This window comes from Leptosomus discolor, chromosome 17, assembly GCF_034619465.1.
Source record: "Leptosomus discolor isolate bLepDis1 chromosome 17, bLepDis1.hap2, whole genome shotgun sequence".
NCBI classification, from domain to species: domain Eukaryota; kingdom Metazoa; phylum Chordata; class Aves; order Leptosomiformes; family Leptosomidae; genus Leptosomus; species Leptosomus discolor.
Genome location: NC_141407.1, coordinates 2,731,618 through 2,745,257, shown reverse-complemented (window position 1 = coordinate 2,745,257; position 13,640 = coordinate 2,731,618). Strand labels below are relative to the sequence as shown.

General features: G+C 48.9%; 2 protein-coding genes across 3 annotated transcripts in view; one reads left to right on the top strand and one right to left on the bottom strand.

The window, feature by feature from the left end:
• MMP24 (matrix metallopeptidase 24) overlaps nucleotides 1-2,162 on the top strand; it is a 49,236-nt gene extending 47,074 nt beyond the window's left edge. For both annotated transcript variants that reach the window (XM_086474609.1, XM_086474607.1), the window contains 2 exons: nucleotides 234-500; nucleotides 1,804-2,162. In XM_086474609.1, coding sequence (XP_086330735.1) covers nucleotides 234-500; nucleotides 1,804-2,141 — 605 coding nt within the window. In that variant the 3' untranslated portion in view covers nucleotides 2,142-2,162. The remainder of the gene's footprint in view (nucleotides 1-233; nucleotides 501-1,803) is intronic.
• Nucleotides 2,163-7,812: 5,650 nt separating this feature from the next.
• EIF6 (eukaryotic translation initiation factor 6) lies at nucleotides 7,813-13,365 on the bottom strand. Its single transcript, XM_086474724.1, has 6 exons — nucleotides 13,248-13,365; nucleotides 13,075-13,160; nucleotides 11,997-12,172; nucleotides 10,570-10,746; nucleotides 9,777-9,958; nucleotides 7,813-8,618 (listed from the first exon to the last, which is right to left on the bottom strand). Exons 1-6 carry the CDS (start codon nucleotides 13,352-13,354, stop codon nucleotides 8,609-8,611), a joined length of 738 nt encoding a protein of 245 aa, XP_086330850.1. The 5' UTR covers nucleotides 13,355-13,365; the 3' UTR covers nucleotides 7,813-8,608.
• Between the last annotated feature and the right edge of the window lie 275 nt (nucleotides 13,366-13,640).

Here is a 13,640-nt window from a genome sequence, read left to right as displayed (position 1 = left end):
CCTAGAGAAGGTAAATGGGAAAGGGTTGTTCCAAAACAAGAGCTGAGGAGCAGCAAATGAAATCAGGAGGTTTCAGGTTCAAAATTAAAAGGAGGAGCAGCTTTTTCTCATCATACAGTTTAGCCTGGAAGTTCTCAACATGTTGTTGTTCATTGTGGCTATTTTACGTTTATATTGATTCAACTGCTAACGACGCAAATCTGTTTGTTGTTTGTGTCCCCATTCATGTCTAGGTGATAAATACTGGGTTTTTAAAGAAGTGACAGCAGAACCAGGCTACCCACACAGTCTGGTGGAGCTGGGGAGCTGTCTGCCCCGGGAAGGCATCGACACGGCTCTGCGCTGGGAGCCAGTAGGCAAAACCTACTTCTTCAAAGGCGACAGGTACTGGAGGTACAACGAGGACAAGAGAGCAACGGACCCAGGATACCCAAAGCCCATCACCGTGTGGAGAGGAATCCCTCAGGCTCCACAGGGAGCTTTTATCAGCAAGGAAGGCTGTATGTATCTGCAGTCATTGTGCCTTTTAGATCGGTGATAGCTTGTCTGCCTTGGGAGTTGGGTTGTTGCATGTGGGGTGTTCCCAGTATTTCCTGCGGTACCAATCAAGTCTCAGAAGGGTCACACTGGTACCTGTGAGCACTGGCAGTCTGAGATCCCTCCTGACCCCCATCCCAACCCATGTACCGCCTCAGCTGCTAAAACACGATATCATAACGCCAGCTCCCATGGGGGATGGGAAGGGGACTTTTTGTGGTTATGCTGCCACAACAGCCCCTACCCGAGTTTTCCTGGGCCCTGATTGCGAGGATGCTGTAACTTACATTTTTCTCCTAGTTTCTTACCTGTAGCTAGCTTGGTCACTGTGTGACAGGCTCCAACCTGCCTGATGTACTTTGAAGTTAGCCATGCCCCGAGCAGGGGGTTGGACCTCCAGAGGCTCCTTCTGACACATTTCTTTCTCCAATTTGAAGATTTCTTCTGATTCTTCCAGTTGGGGAAAGAACTAACAGAAGGGGCTTGTGCCCTTGAGGCTGTGTTTAAATTTGGGTGTGCAGTGTGAACTGAGGGCTGTAGGGCTGGGCTAGACTGGAGGACTGCAGCGAGAGGCAGCCGAGCTGGAGGACAGCTGCAGGAGACTTGCTTTCACCAGTGTTCCCTCCTCCTCCTTTTCTCCTTTTTTTTTTTTTTCCTAATCACTTGAGAGTGATTAGAAAAGGAATGATCTGGGGAGATGAGGGGTTCTTCAGACAACATGTAGCATAAATCTTCAGCCTTTTATTAGCAGCAGAACAAGACTGCTTCTTGCAAAGGCCGAATCTTCTGGATTCTATGGCCGAAAGGACTCATTCAGCATCTGCTCCCTCAGGCTGGGTGAACAGAAATCTTAAGTATTCTTCCAAACACTATCTCACCCAGGCACACGCTGTCATTCTGCAGATTACGTTAATTGCTTGGTAATGATGAGCACATATTTACAGGTGCTTTAGTAACAAATAACTCACTGCAGAACACTTACTTTAGCTAGTTTTTATTTTTATTCACCACTTGTCTTGGCCAAGGGGAATGGTGCTCTGTGGGTAACATTGCACCACAAGCCAGGGTTACAGCTTCTCCTTTAAATCCTCGCTCCAAAACCACCTTCACTTTTCAATGGTTTTGGGATGCCCTGGATGAATGTGTCTTACTGGCCCAGGCAGCTACCACCTCCAGCCTTTCAGGCTCTCTGCACAGCCTCACACAAGCACAGATTATCAAGTTGGAAATGGTGTGGTGAGAAATGCTCTCTGTTTTGTCTCCTAGTCTATACCTACTTTTACAAAGGGAAGGAGTACTGGAAGTTCGATAACCAGAGGCTGAGCGTGGAGCCAGGCTACCCCAGGTCAATCCTCAAAGACTGGATGGGCTGTAACCAGAAGGATGTTGAACGAAGCAAAGACAGGCGCCTCCCCCACGATGATGTGGATATTATGGTGACAATAAACGATGTGCCTAGCACTGTAAATGCAATCGCAGTTGTGATCCCTTGCATTTTGTCTCTGTGTATCCTTGTCTTGGTATACACGATCTTCCAGTTTAAAAACAAAGAGGTGCAGCAAAATGTTGTGTATTACAAAAGACCTGTCCAGGAATGGGTATGACACAGCCCGCTGCACATTGCAACTCATTGATCTGATGAGGACTATGGACACACAAAAAAAAAAAAAAAAAAAAAGAAAAAAAAAGCATTCAGAAGCCTACCAAACAAAACTACTTCAGTGACCTACAAGTTTTGGACAGCCTGGGACTGAAAGAAGCAGGAAAACTGGAAAAAAATACAGGCAGCCTTGCAGTGTGGAGCCTCTTTCCTTCTAACTGCCTCAGTCACGTTTCAGTCTTGGTGTGCCATCCTCCACAGGCTCACTCTGCTAACATCAGAGTCTTCAAGACAGGTTTCAACTGACCTGGGAAACTTCCTTCAGTTCCCTGCACCAGTGCTCCCTGTTAAACCCAGCATTCTCCAGTGTAGCTAAACCACCTCTGAACAGAACCATTTTTTTAATAGCTGTCTCATAACTGAATTAAGATAATGAAATCTATGAACAGGAACAATTCAGTATCGTAAGCAGAAGACATTCTGATGCTGAACCATTCTAAAAGATCTTCTTAGTTTATTACAAAATCCAGGGAATTACCTGGATACAATTTTCCAATACCTGCTGGTCAGATGTTTTGTACATTCATAACTAATCAATGCTGCCACTCAGCACAGTGCATGAGGAACCACTAAGCACTCACAGAGGTACCTGAGTGCAGAGCAGAAGCTCGAGAAGCACCAAACCAGACACCATAATGGCAACATCAATCCCTAGATTGGGACAATCTGAAGACAAAGTAATTGAGTCTAAAAAAACCAACCATGGGAATACATGTTTTTGTTTGGGGAGCCATTCATGAAAGAAATATTTAAATGTCATACGATGTTGTTTTAAGCTCCCATCAGCAAGAAACAATGAACCAACAGTTACCGATATACTGAAAAATATGTATAGACGTAGACTGCACTCTGCCCGTTAAGATGCTGGGAAAAGATGAATTGTTGTTATGTGGCATGTGTAACTAGATTGTGGAATTTGTATGTTGGGTTTCAGGAGAGTGGAAATGTTTGTTTGGAGTGAGATCGTCATTATATTTTGCTGAAATAGTCAAGATACAGTAAGAATTAGGCCTGTTTATAAAACTAAATCCAGTCCCTGTAGATGTTACAAACATTGTATGCCTTTGAAATTTGTTTTTTTGCTCGCTTCTTCACAGGCAAATACTTGGCAAGCACCAAAGGAAGCACGCCACCCAGCAGAACGAGTTCATCACTAGCCACATCTGGCAGACATCAAAATCAGGTAAAGGCTAGGTGAATATCTGAACTTTTGGCTAGCAACTTCTCACAAATCTCTTCTACAACAGTAGCTTCTGCTTATCCCTCTTACAGTTGTGAATGGTTTAGGATGTTATGGCCTAACCACAAACTTAGTCCATTTTGTGGTCGATGCTGACATCTCTACCATGTTAAATAAGAGAGGAAGAAGAGTTTCTTGCAGTGCAATGTAACGGTGAAGTCCAGCCCTGTCCAGAAGTGCCATTCATGTAAGCACATGAACTGCTCTGCACGCTCGCTGTAAGGAACAGGTGATTAGCGTAAGCCTCTGCCTATAACTGAATTTTACTCAGTGCAATGGAAGTGCAACGCACAGGATGCCCACTTAGTGTAGAAGCACAGTTCTATCACGTCAGCCATGAAAAAAAATCTGAGGATGACAGACATGCTAAAAATATTCCCAATTACAACGATGAGGAATGAAAGCAGCAGAAAGACTGTTAGCATTCTGAATTTCTGACTAGTGCTCAAATATTGCTGTGGTGATGCAGGATAGACAAATAGACACTGCTAGTGAAGCCCACTAGGACTGCATAACGTGTGGTCTCAAACTGTATTTTGTCCTTCATAACTGATTTCCATAGCCAAGCTGTTTATTGTGTTTAAACAAAGCAAAAAATGTTACAACCATATTACAAAATAAGTGAGAAGCTAGTAGATGCAAAACTGAATCTTAGTGAGAAAATGTGATAATGTCTCATGATGGGTGAAGGAGTGCAAAGGCCCAAACAAAATCGGAGCTACCAATTAGACACCTCCCCCCCCCCCCGCTACTCCGTCCGTTGCTATGTGTACTGTATATGTGGTAGAATGCACACTATGAACGCCACAGCCACATGGCACATCGACCTCATCTGTACGCTACCATCTCTTCTGGGCCTGTGACAGCCCAAACCTTTGAGCAACTTCCAACAGCCATCATTAAAAAAAAAAAAAAAAAAAAAATTACAACCTAGAGAACTGTCTGGTTTTGTTTGTATTGTCCCTCCTGCTCAAAGGGAGCTTTTTGGTCTGTTCAAAACCCTGCCCGGGTCACAGGCAGCGGTGCCGGGGGCTGCAGCAAGCTGAGCCATTTCCTTAAGACAGCTGCAGAGCCAGGCCCCCCCGCTGCAGTAGGGCACACTGCCTGCCCTGCAGTGCCAAAATCCAGCCTTCCTCAAAGAACTGCTGCCTCAGAGAACTGGAGGAATAGTTTGGTGCCTTTTCTAGCTGCTTTGTAACTGGCTCCTGGTGCAGATACTACGTTTGAGCTTTCCAGGGGTGTGAGGTTTTTGTGTAGGTGTTTAGGGGCTGAGAAAGAGCTCTCTGCACTTACCAGTGCTGTCACTGGTGGGGCTGGGGCAGGTAGGGGAGCAGTTGACCCACTTCCCCCGAGTACAATCCCATTCACGCTGTTACCATCTCTCTTTTGTTAAGATGAGCACCTGGGCAGTCCTGGGGTGACCTGGATCCGGGCACAAACATCAGTAGTTGTGGAAGGGATAGTTCCTTGCTGTTCCCACGCCTGAGCTCTTTGCTGGGATCCTGTATTACACTACAGAACCACAGCACCTGATCGGCGCAGTATCGACTCGCTCTGCCTCCCATCAGCACGGCCAAAGCGTCTGCATGGACAGGTGGCCACGTTCCAGTGCCTGTCCAGAAATGCAGCCTCAGGACATATTGCCACCACAGGGGTGCAGGGGACAGCAGTGCTTACTCAACTCCAGGCCCCCAAGCAAGAGGCTCTTCTAGGTCTGCTCCTGGTGTGAGACACACCACCCTGCAGTGCCGGCCGTTTGGGCAGCCAGACGGGAGTCCTGGCACAGGTCTACCCTGAGCGCAGCAGTGGCAGCCCCTCTGGTAAGCAGCTCACTACGTACACGATACTGCACTCAACGGTCTACTTTGGGATTGTTCTTTCAGTTTTTGACCACTTCAAATAAATACATCACCAGTAAAGCAGGTTGTTTTCCCAGGTAAATTAGAAATGTGCTAGGATACACAATCACTGCAGTCAGAAGAGAGGTGAGGATTAGTTGTTCCTAACTTATAATCAGTCATTAAAGCTCAAGGGGATGTCACACCACGAGGACCTAGGTTTTTAAAAACCTCTGTGAAGGATCCTGACAAAAGGTTTTGGACATTAAAGCACTGTGGCAGCCAAAGCTATACACCCTATGGCTTCCTCACTGAACCTTAGAACCACGGAATGGTTTGGGCTGGAAGGGACCTTTACAGGCCATCTAGTCCAGTCCCCCTGCAATGAGCCAGGGGCATCTCCTGCTACATCAGGCTGCTCAGAGCCCTGTCCAGCCTGACCTTGAGTGTTCCCAGGGATGGGGGCTCTACCACCGCTCTGGGCAGCCTGTGCCTGTGTCTCACCACCCTCATTGTAAAAAAACTTCTTCCTAATATCTGATGTAAATCTGCAATCCTTCAGTTTAAAACCGTTACCCCTTGTCCTATCACTCCCCTCCCTGATCAAGAGTCCCTCCCCACCTCTCCTGCAGCCACGTTTCAGCCCTGAGAGGCCGCTGTAAGGTCTCCCCGGAGCCTTCTCTGCTCCAGGCTGAACAACCCCAGCTCTCCCAGCCTGTCCTCACAGGGGAGCTGCTCCAGCCCCCTGAGCATCTTCATGACCCTCCTCTGGACCCACTCGAGTAGGTCCATGTCTGTCTTGTGCTGAGTTGTGAGACATTCGTTCCTCCCTTAAAACCTCTGGACAAACTCTTCTCCATCCTGTCACATTCACTGTTTGCTTTTTTGACTGTAACTGAGGACTGAGCATGTTCAAATACGCACCCTCAGGCCAAGAACTTGCTCTTGTGCTGCTCAGAGTTCATCACTACAGATGTGGAGTTTGGATTCTGAACCACAGCGTGCTTCACTTTGTGTTCAGCTGCACTGAACTTACCTTTCTATCAACCCATCACTCAGTCCTCATCCTTACTAGTCGGAGTAAGTCCACATGGGGAAACTCCCCGCACTAATCCACTGCCTTTCCTGCGGAGGACACAGTAATGCTGAACATCGTGGCTCCCAGTGGAGCTCCCTGTGAAACTCCTGGGAAATCTAACCTTTTACTCTGACTTTTTCCCCCATGCTCAAGCATGTAGAAGGGCTTCCCTCTCATTCCATGGGATCACTCACCCAGGGTCCTTAAAAGCCTTTGGCACAAAAACCTGTCAAATGCCTTTTAGAAATGGGAGTATTACAACAGACCTTCTCCATATCCCTGTGGACTCCTTTAAAGAACTACACAGGTCTTGTCAGACATGACTTGCCATTAAACACCAAGTTTACCTCATGGTATCATGTATCCATGTTTCTCCTAACCCCATTCTCTATTATAGCTTCTGTTTTCCTTGTACATAGGTCCCTCTTGCTCGTTCAGAATTCCCACAAACCCCTGTTCGGAACGGGTAGCACGTTTGCCACCTTCCAGCTCCCAAGCTTCAGTGCAACTTTTGTAAGTGGTCACAGAGCAGAGTGAACAATCCCCTGTTGTGCTGTCTCTGATCCTCTCTGGCATATCACAACCCCCAGCGCTGCACCAGTGTCTCTCCTGTTTAAGGATCTGGATCACACAGACTGGATTGTTTTTCTTGTTTGCCTCTAAGCAATTTTTAACGCATGACACACGTCAAGGTCACAGATACAAACCAGGATTCCTTCCTATCGACTGGAATGAAAAAAAACGAGTTACAGAAGTTGCAGAGGGAAATTTCCCTCACTTTCCCTGTGAGGTGGCCAAAGGAAAGCAGCTTCTCACTCTCAAGAGACATGCCAAGAGGAGGAGACCTGGAGTCAGTGCCAAGAAAGGCAGCCCACTGTATCAAAGGCGCCATAAACACCGAAACCTGTTAGCCACAGCAGAAAGGAGCTACGAGCTGCTCACAGGCGTCCCCAATGGCAGAATGAGGAGAGCTGTCTGGAAATGGCAGCCCCTGGCTCGGTTACCAGACCAGACAGCAGGACTGCTGTGATCACAGATCCTACACCAATCTTTATTTAAAAAAGTTTAAGGAGCAACCTTTAATCAACACAGACCCATGAAACATTCCCAAAACACCCAGACAGAAAAAAAAAAAAAAGGAAGTTGACTTGATTTTCTACAAAGCCTGAAGCACCAGGGCCAAAAAAGAGCTCTGTCCACACTGCCTTCAGGACAGCGCCCCTCAAGAGAACCCCGCTGAGTGACGCACCTGCGCGGAAGCAAGCGAGGAGCTTCCTTAGGATGGGCAGTGGAGGCATTTCTATGCCTTCAGTACACCTTTAACGGGCAAGCAGAAGAAAAGCAGCCTCAGTTACTTGGAGGGTGACAATATGGACTGACTGGAGTAACTGGTCAGAACCGTGTTACTTAACCTCTGACCCCAAGATAAATCAATTTGAGGTGGTTTAAATCTTCTTTGAGTTGCTGATTTCTACGAGTTTCCCACTTCCACAAGGCCAAACTCAACCCCCCTGGCAACAGCATGCTTTTCTAGGCTGTCTCTTGCAGATGCCTCAGAAGCAGCACCCACGCCACCAGGCACCTGCAGGCAACAGATCAACTGCTGCGGAGGCAGCCACGCATCGCTGCTGTCAGAAGCCCCTGGATTGACTCTGAGGAACTCCAGTTGTACTCAGAGCTCATCATGTCAGAATCGGCCCCGTGGGAGGAGCTGAAGCCAGGGCAAGTGACGGCTTCTGAATTATTTTGTGGCAAGTAAACTACTATATTTTTGGTACTGAACATACAAGCAGCTCTGAAGTCTACCTACAACAGAAACACCACCCTTTAACAAAAGCGTGGAAAGAAAGGGCAGTGCCATGCACCTGCTGAAACAGGCTGCTGTGCAGCAGAACAATGATGCATCAGTTAATGCAAAATAACCTCTAGTGATCAATATCCAAGAGCCACAAGAGTAAATACTGTGGGCTAGTTTGAGAGGCTCAGTCAGCATCACAGGATGAAAAAGCACAGCTGAAGGACTGGAAACTGTCAGCAAGGGGATAATGAGCATTCCTTATTTGTAACTTATGTATGTTATTTGTCAGCTTTTGTAATAGTACATAGTTTACAAAACACTACAAACAGTTGGCTTTGGAGCCTCTTCCTTGGGCTGGGCCTGCAGAAACACCACCAGGTCTGGATGTCTGTAATCCAAAGTGCAGCTTGACATTTCACTCCTCAGGAGCTTTCTGGAAAGCAGGAACCCACACTGCTCATGTCAAGCTAAAAAGACAAAACAGGGAAGAGATTTAGCAGACAAGTGCCAGGGAGCGCAGAAGGCATTTCAAAACACCAGCACAGTCAGTTCTCAGCCTCCAATGACAAAGGCCCAGCAGCAATTTCCCTTCCCAGAACATAAGGGCCTGTGAAAAGAGGGAAGCAGACCCAGTGGCTGCTACCGGCCAGCCCAAGCACTGACTCGTCAAGCTGGCAAAGGCAAAACGTACACTCAGCCTGGTCGAGGCAGCCGGCAAAGCTCAGCGCCAGTTCAGGTATGGCTCTGTTAGACAGACATCAAGCCTTTACGCAGGAACTGCAAAGGGGCAGCAAAGAACTCCTTCAAAGGGCTCTTCATTCCAGGAATTCCGTATTCCTTCCTTACCATAAACCATCCCCACAATAACCCGAGAACTCAGCCACTAAGCTACGAGGGCCTGGGTAACTCGAGAGCACGTCCCGAGCACCACGGCACCAATCGTGGGAGCTGCAGTCAGATGAAAGCCCAAGGAAGGTCGCATAGGACGCTCACCTAGATGTGTGCCTAAACCATTCCAGGCAGGAAACAAGAAAACCTGCCTCCCATTGAAAGGTAACTTGGACAAAACCTTTGACAAAATGGCTTAAAAAAAAAATTAAGGCAGCAGGCTTCAATTAAAAAAAGATTGAAGGCAGCAGCAGACAAGCTCCAAAGTCTTTGGCTCCAGAAATGGCTGTAGCAGGCATTTGAGATAATAATTTTATGGGTTACAACAATCAAAAGCCAAGACGTCACACAAAGTCACTGGCATTTTGACTTTTAAACCAAGATCTGTTTAAAACAATCCGTTTGTGCCACAGCTAAGCACTCAACAGCTATAAAAAAAAAAGTAGCTGCAAGTTGAAATGGACACTATTTCTCACAAGAAGTATTAGAATTGCAACAAAACCCTGACACTTTCCATACAGGACTAAGCAGGCTTGCCAGCTACAAGGAAATAAACCCTTCTGCAACAGGGTGGTGGTTGTCAGCAGCCCAACAAAAGGAAGGAGGAAGTAAAAAAATAAAACAAACAAATATTTTTTTTTTAAAAAAAAGATAAAACAATTGTGAAACCAGCAAGTTGTATAGTAACATCTTGCCTGTTTTGGTCATGATTATACACAGACCTGGATCCTCCTTACCTGTCAACCAAGGAATCTCTCATGTTGGTAGCAATGGTGCTTGGCTGAGCTTCATTCAGCCTGAAGATACTCTCGATGACAGAGAGCTCCGTGCTGGTGGTGTCCAGCCCGCAGAAGGCACACCAGTCATTGACCACCATGCCCGCTGCAATGACCTCGCTGCCGCGATTCACCGTGCCGGCCTGGCAAGGACAAAGCGACGAGAGTCAGCAGGGCAGACGACAGCATGTCGTTACCCATCCTTATGGCAAGTCTTTAGTGGAGGCCTCAGCTCACGCTCCTGAAAAGAGAAAAGCTCCTGCCAACCGCAAAGTTATAAAGATTTCAGACAAAAGGATTAACAGACAGCCTTCCATCCCTGGAGAGAAAGCTGGGTGACATTCATGAAGCAAGACCGAACAAGTCGAAAGCACGAAGACGCAGCAGTTGTGAAATTTCCAAATCCCATTGGGCAGCCACAGGATTTTATTACTTAATTTTTATTACTTTTATTTTTTTAAAGACCACCTTTGGCCAAACCACGGCCTGTCTGAATCGATCAGCACAACTTGCACAATCCCCGCTGGTCAATGTTTCGGAAGCAAACTAAAGATGTCCAGCAGCTTATTCAGACTCAGAAAAGAGGGAAAATGTCTCACGAGACCTGCCCTGTTCAAGTTTTCTCCTCATCTCCCACATGGTACAGCTCCGCAGAGAAAACCATCTGGGAGCCCACGAGATGCAGAAACATTAAAACTGAGAACTGGGTTGGAAGGGAGCGGCAAGAGAAGCCACAAACCCAAAAATGCCTTACCACAAGTGGGACCTGGAGCAACGAAGACAGCTCATCCTGATCGTCAATCGATGTTTTGGGGTGCACGATTCCTCCTTGGTTACTAAAAACACAGTAACTTCCTACCAGCACCTGGTCTGCTACTGTCTGTCTGAACACTTCGACCTTCAGCACATCCGCCAGGATCTCTTCCGTCTCCTGCGCACAGGAAGAGAGAATAAAGCCCTCAGCAAAACCGTGTCACAGGACGTGAAGTCAAGCTACTCCTGCAGGATCCTGGGACCCCTCCCTCGGCAAGCCTGCCCGCGCCTGCTCGACCCAAAACTCAGCCTCTGCGCTCCAGGCAGTTCCAGTTACCTGTGCATACTGGGCTGGGCCACTGTAAGGAAACACACCACCACGCCTTCACTAGGAAAGGCTCTTCCCCTTCTGGAGGATGCCGGCAGGACGGCAATTGTGTCAATACCCGTCCTCTGGGCATCCCCTGCGAGTCCTCTTTTGTTCCAGACCACTGGGACAAAATTGTCTCTTCCTTCTGTATAACCAAGAACTTCCTTCCCCTCCAGGTTTTCACTGGGAATTATTTTGATTTCTCCTTCTCTGGCCATCTCACCTTACTTTTAACACTTATTTAAAACACAGTGTGCTGCAAAGACCATTGCCTTCCCCACAGCCCCCCCCCCCTTTTCTTTTTTCCTGTGCACTCCTAACACCAAGGCCCGTTTCTTCACCACCTTTAGCACAAACTGAACGCAAACCCTGTAGGGACCTTTGCTGCCTGTAGCCACACAACACACCTCTCTCTATAGCTACTGAGATACCAGTTCTCAAATATAAAGCAGCAGCAACTTCGCCTCCTCTGCCCTTATTTTAAGCTTCAAGAACCTTCCACTTTTGTTTCACTCCTCTGTACATACCATCACATCCATGGCCTCCTTCAGCTATTACAAATTTCAGCTAGCTCAGCCGTAGCTTGTAACCACTGTAGCCCTGACTGAACTCTTCTTTATGCTCTTTTAATCTCACACATGCACACTCTCTTTCATTCACTCAATTTTACCCACGCAAAGAAAATTGCACCTGACAGCACACCTCCACATCCCGCTCCTGCCCTTCTGCAAAGGGCATTCACCTCAGCACGCCCAACACGAGGGCACGTGCCATAACTTGGGGCAGGGTCCACACCCACAAGTAAACACAGGTAGAGAGGCAGATCAACCGAAACCAAGTCAGAAGTCCAAAATCCAACCTGGGGACTTCTCTCTTGGGAAGAAAAGAAACATGAGGCCGCACGGCCTCCGATGTGACATGAGCTCAGCTGTCAGCATGGGCCTCCTGATCCCCACGCCACACACAGCAACCCTCAGCAGCCACAAACCCGAACTGCAGCTTGGCAGTCCCTTCACACACACCGACTACGAGTTTAAAAGCGTCACAGAGTCATGTACCCTGTCAAGGTCTGGATGAACGAGAGCTACGTAGTCATTGCAGGTAGTGACGTTGCCCAGTGCTGAGAGACGCTCTTCTACTCGCTGAATCCGCACGGAATCTGGAAGACTGTTGCGGATATGTTGAAGCTCTTGGTCTGTTGTACTGCTTGGGACCAACAGTCCGTGTCTGTTCCCTAAAATAACCAAAAATAAAGAAGAACATTTCCACTGGGCTTCCTGCTTTCCTGATGTTCAGGTAATGGCTGGAATTGCCTTGCCCCATCGACTCCTCCCAGGCCCAGAATTCAGCCCAAAACACACAATGTCACCATTTAAAAACAACAGCGCCACAGATAAGGGAAAACCAGGATGATTCACAGACTTATCTCAGAGCACAAATGGGTGAGCTGCACTGTCTTTAACCACTCCTCTTTTAGACCCAGTCCTTTTAGGAAGTCCAAGGTCTTCAATGACACACTTTGACTGGGAACCTCCCCCTGGACATGCAGCTGCCGCACAGAAGGTACAGACATTGTCTGTTTGTATTACTTCGCTGTGGCAAAGCAGTAAGATGGGATGGACAAAGGCCTTCTTTTCACAGGAACAAAACTCAAACAAGAAGTTTGTCTGACTGGATAGGGTCTCACTGGCCAGACAGGTGACAGACTTTGACTTCCACATTTACTAATGCCTCTCCCCCTCCCCGGGCTCTGCCCCTCCAGAGCTGACACTGAACCAACAACATTAAGAAAACCAAAACTTCTCCCCGTTTCCCAGAAAACAGACTTACACGTGTGTTTAGCCAACCTTCAAGCCCCGAGAGGCAAACACTCCCCACCATCCTAGCTCTCGGTTACTGGGCGAGTTTTAGCTTTTCCCTTTTTACTTCTCTTCGCACACTTGAAGCATTAAAATAAAAGCTCTGAGGATGAGGAGTGCTGCCCGTTGGGCTCCCCGACAGTCCAACCCACAGTATGTCACAGGGAGCACCAACAGAACACGGGACTGTCTCCCTGTTTTAACCCGAGCCCCTCCAGGGTTGTTCTGGCCCCGAGGCCTCAGCCGGGCCAGAGATCGGGCCGAAGGGATCACCTACCCACACACATCCTGCCGATGATGCGGCAGCCGGCGATGGAGGCGTGCACCACCGGGATGGTCCCGAAAAGCTCCCCCTCGAAGACGCTGCAAGAAGAAAGCGCCGTCAGGGCAGTGCCGCGGGGCCCGCCGAGGCGGCGGCCGGGCCGGGCCCGGCCCTCGGGGCTCCCTCACCTGTAGAAGTTCTCGGAGCCGCCGATGGCCACAAGGCAGTAGGCGTTGGTGAGCTTGGCGAAGCAGCCCAGCTCGTTGTTGTTCTCGAAGCTGGCGCGGACAGCCATGACCGGGCCGGGGCCGGGCGCTGCGGCGGGGACCGGGCGGCTGCCGGAGGAGCCGCGGCCTCTGCCCGACGCACGCGGCGCGGCCGCTTCCGCTTCCGGCGGCGGGCGGGAGGCGCGGGGGCAGAGCGGCCCCACTGCGGCCCGCCTGGAGCGACAGCGCCGCCGGCGGCTGGGAGGCGCGATCGCCCCCGCCGTGACGGGGAGGGTGGGAGCCCGGAGGGTGTCGTGGCCCCGAGGGGATGTCGTGGCCCCGAGAGATGTCGTGGCCCTGAGGGGTGTCGTGGCC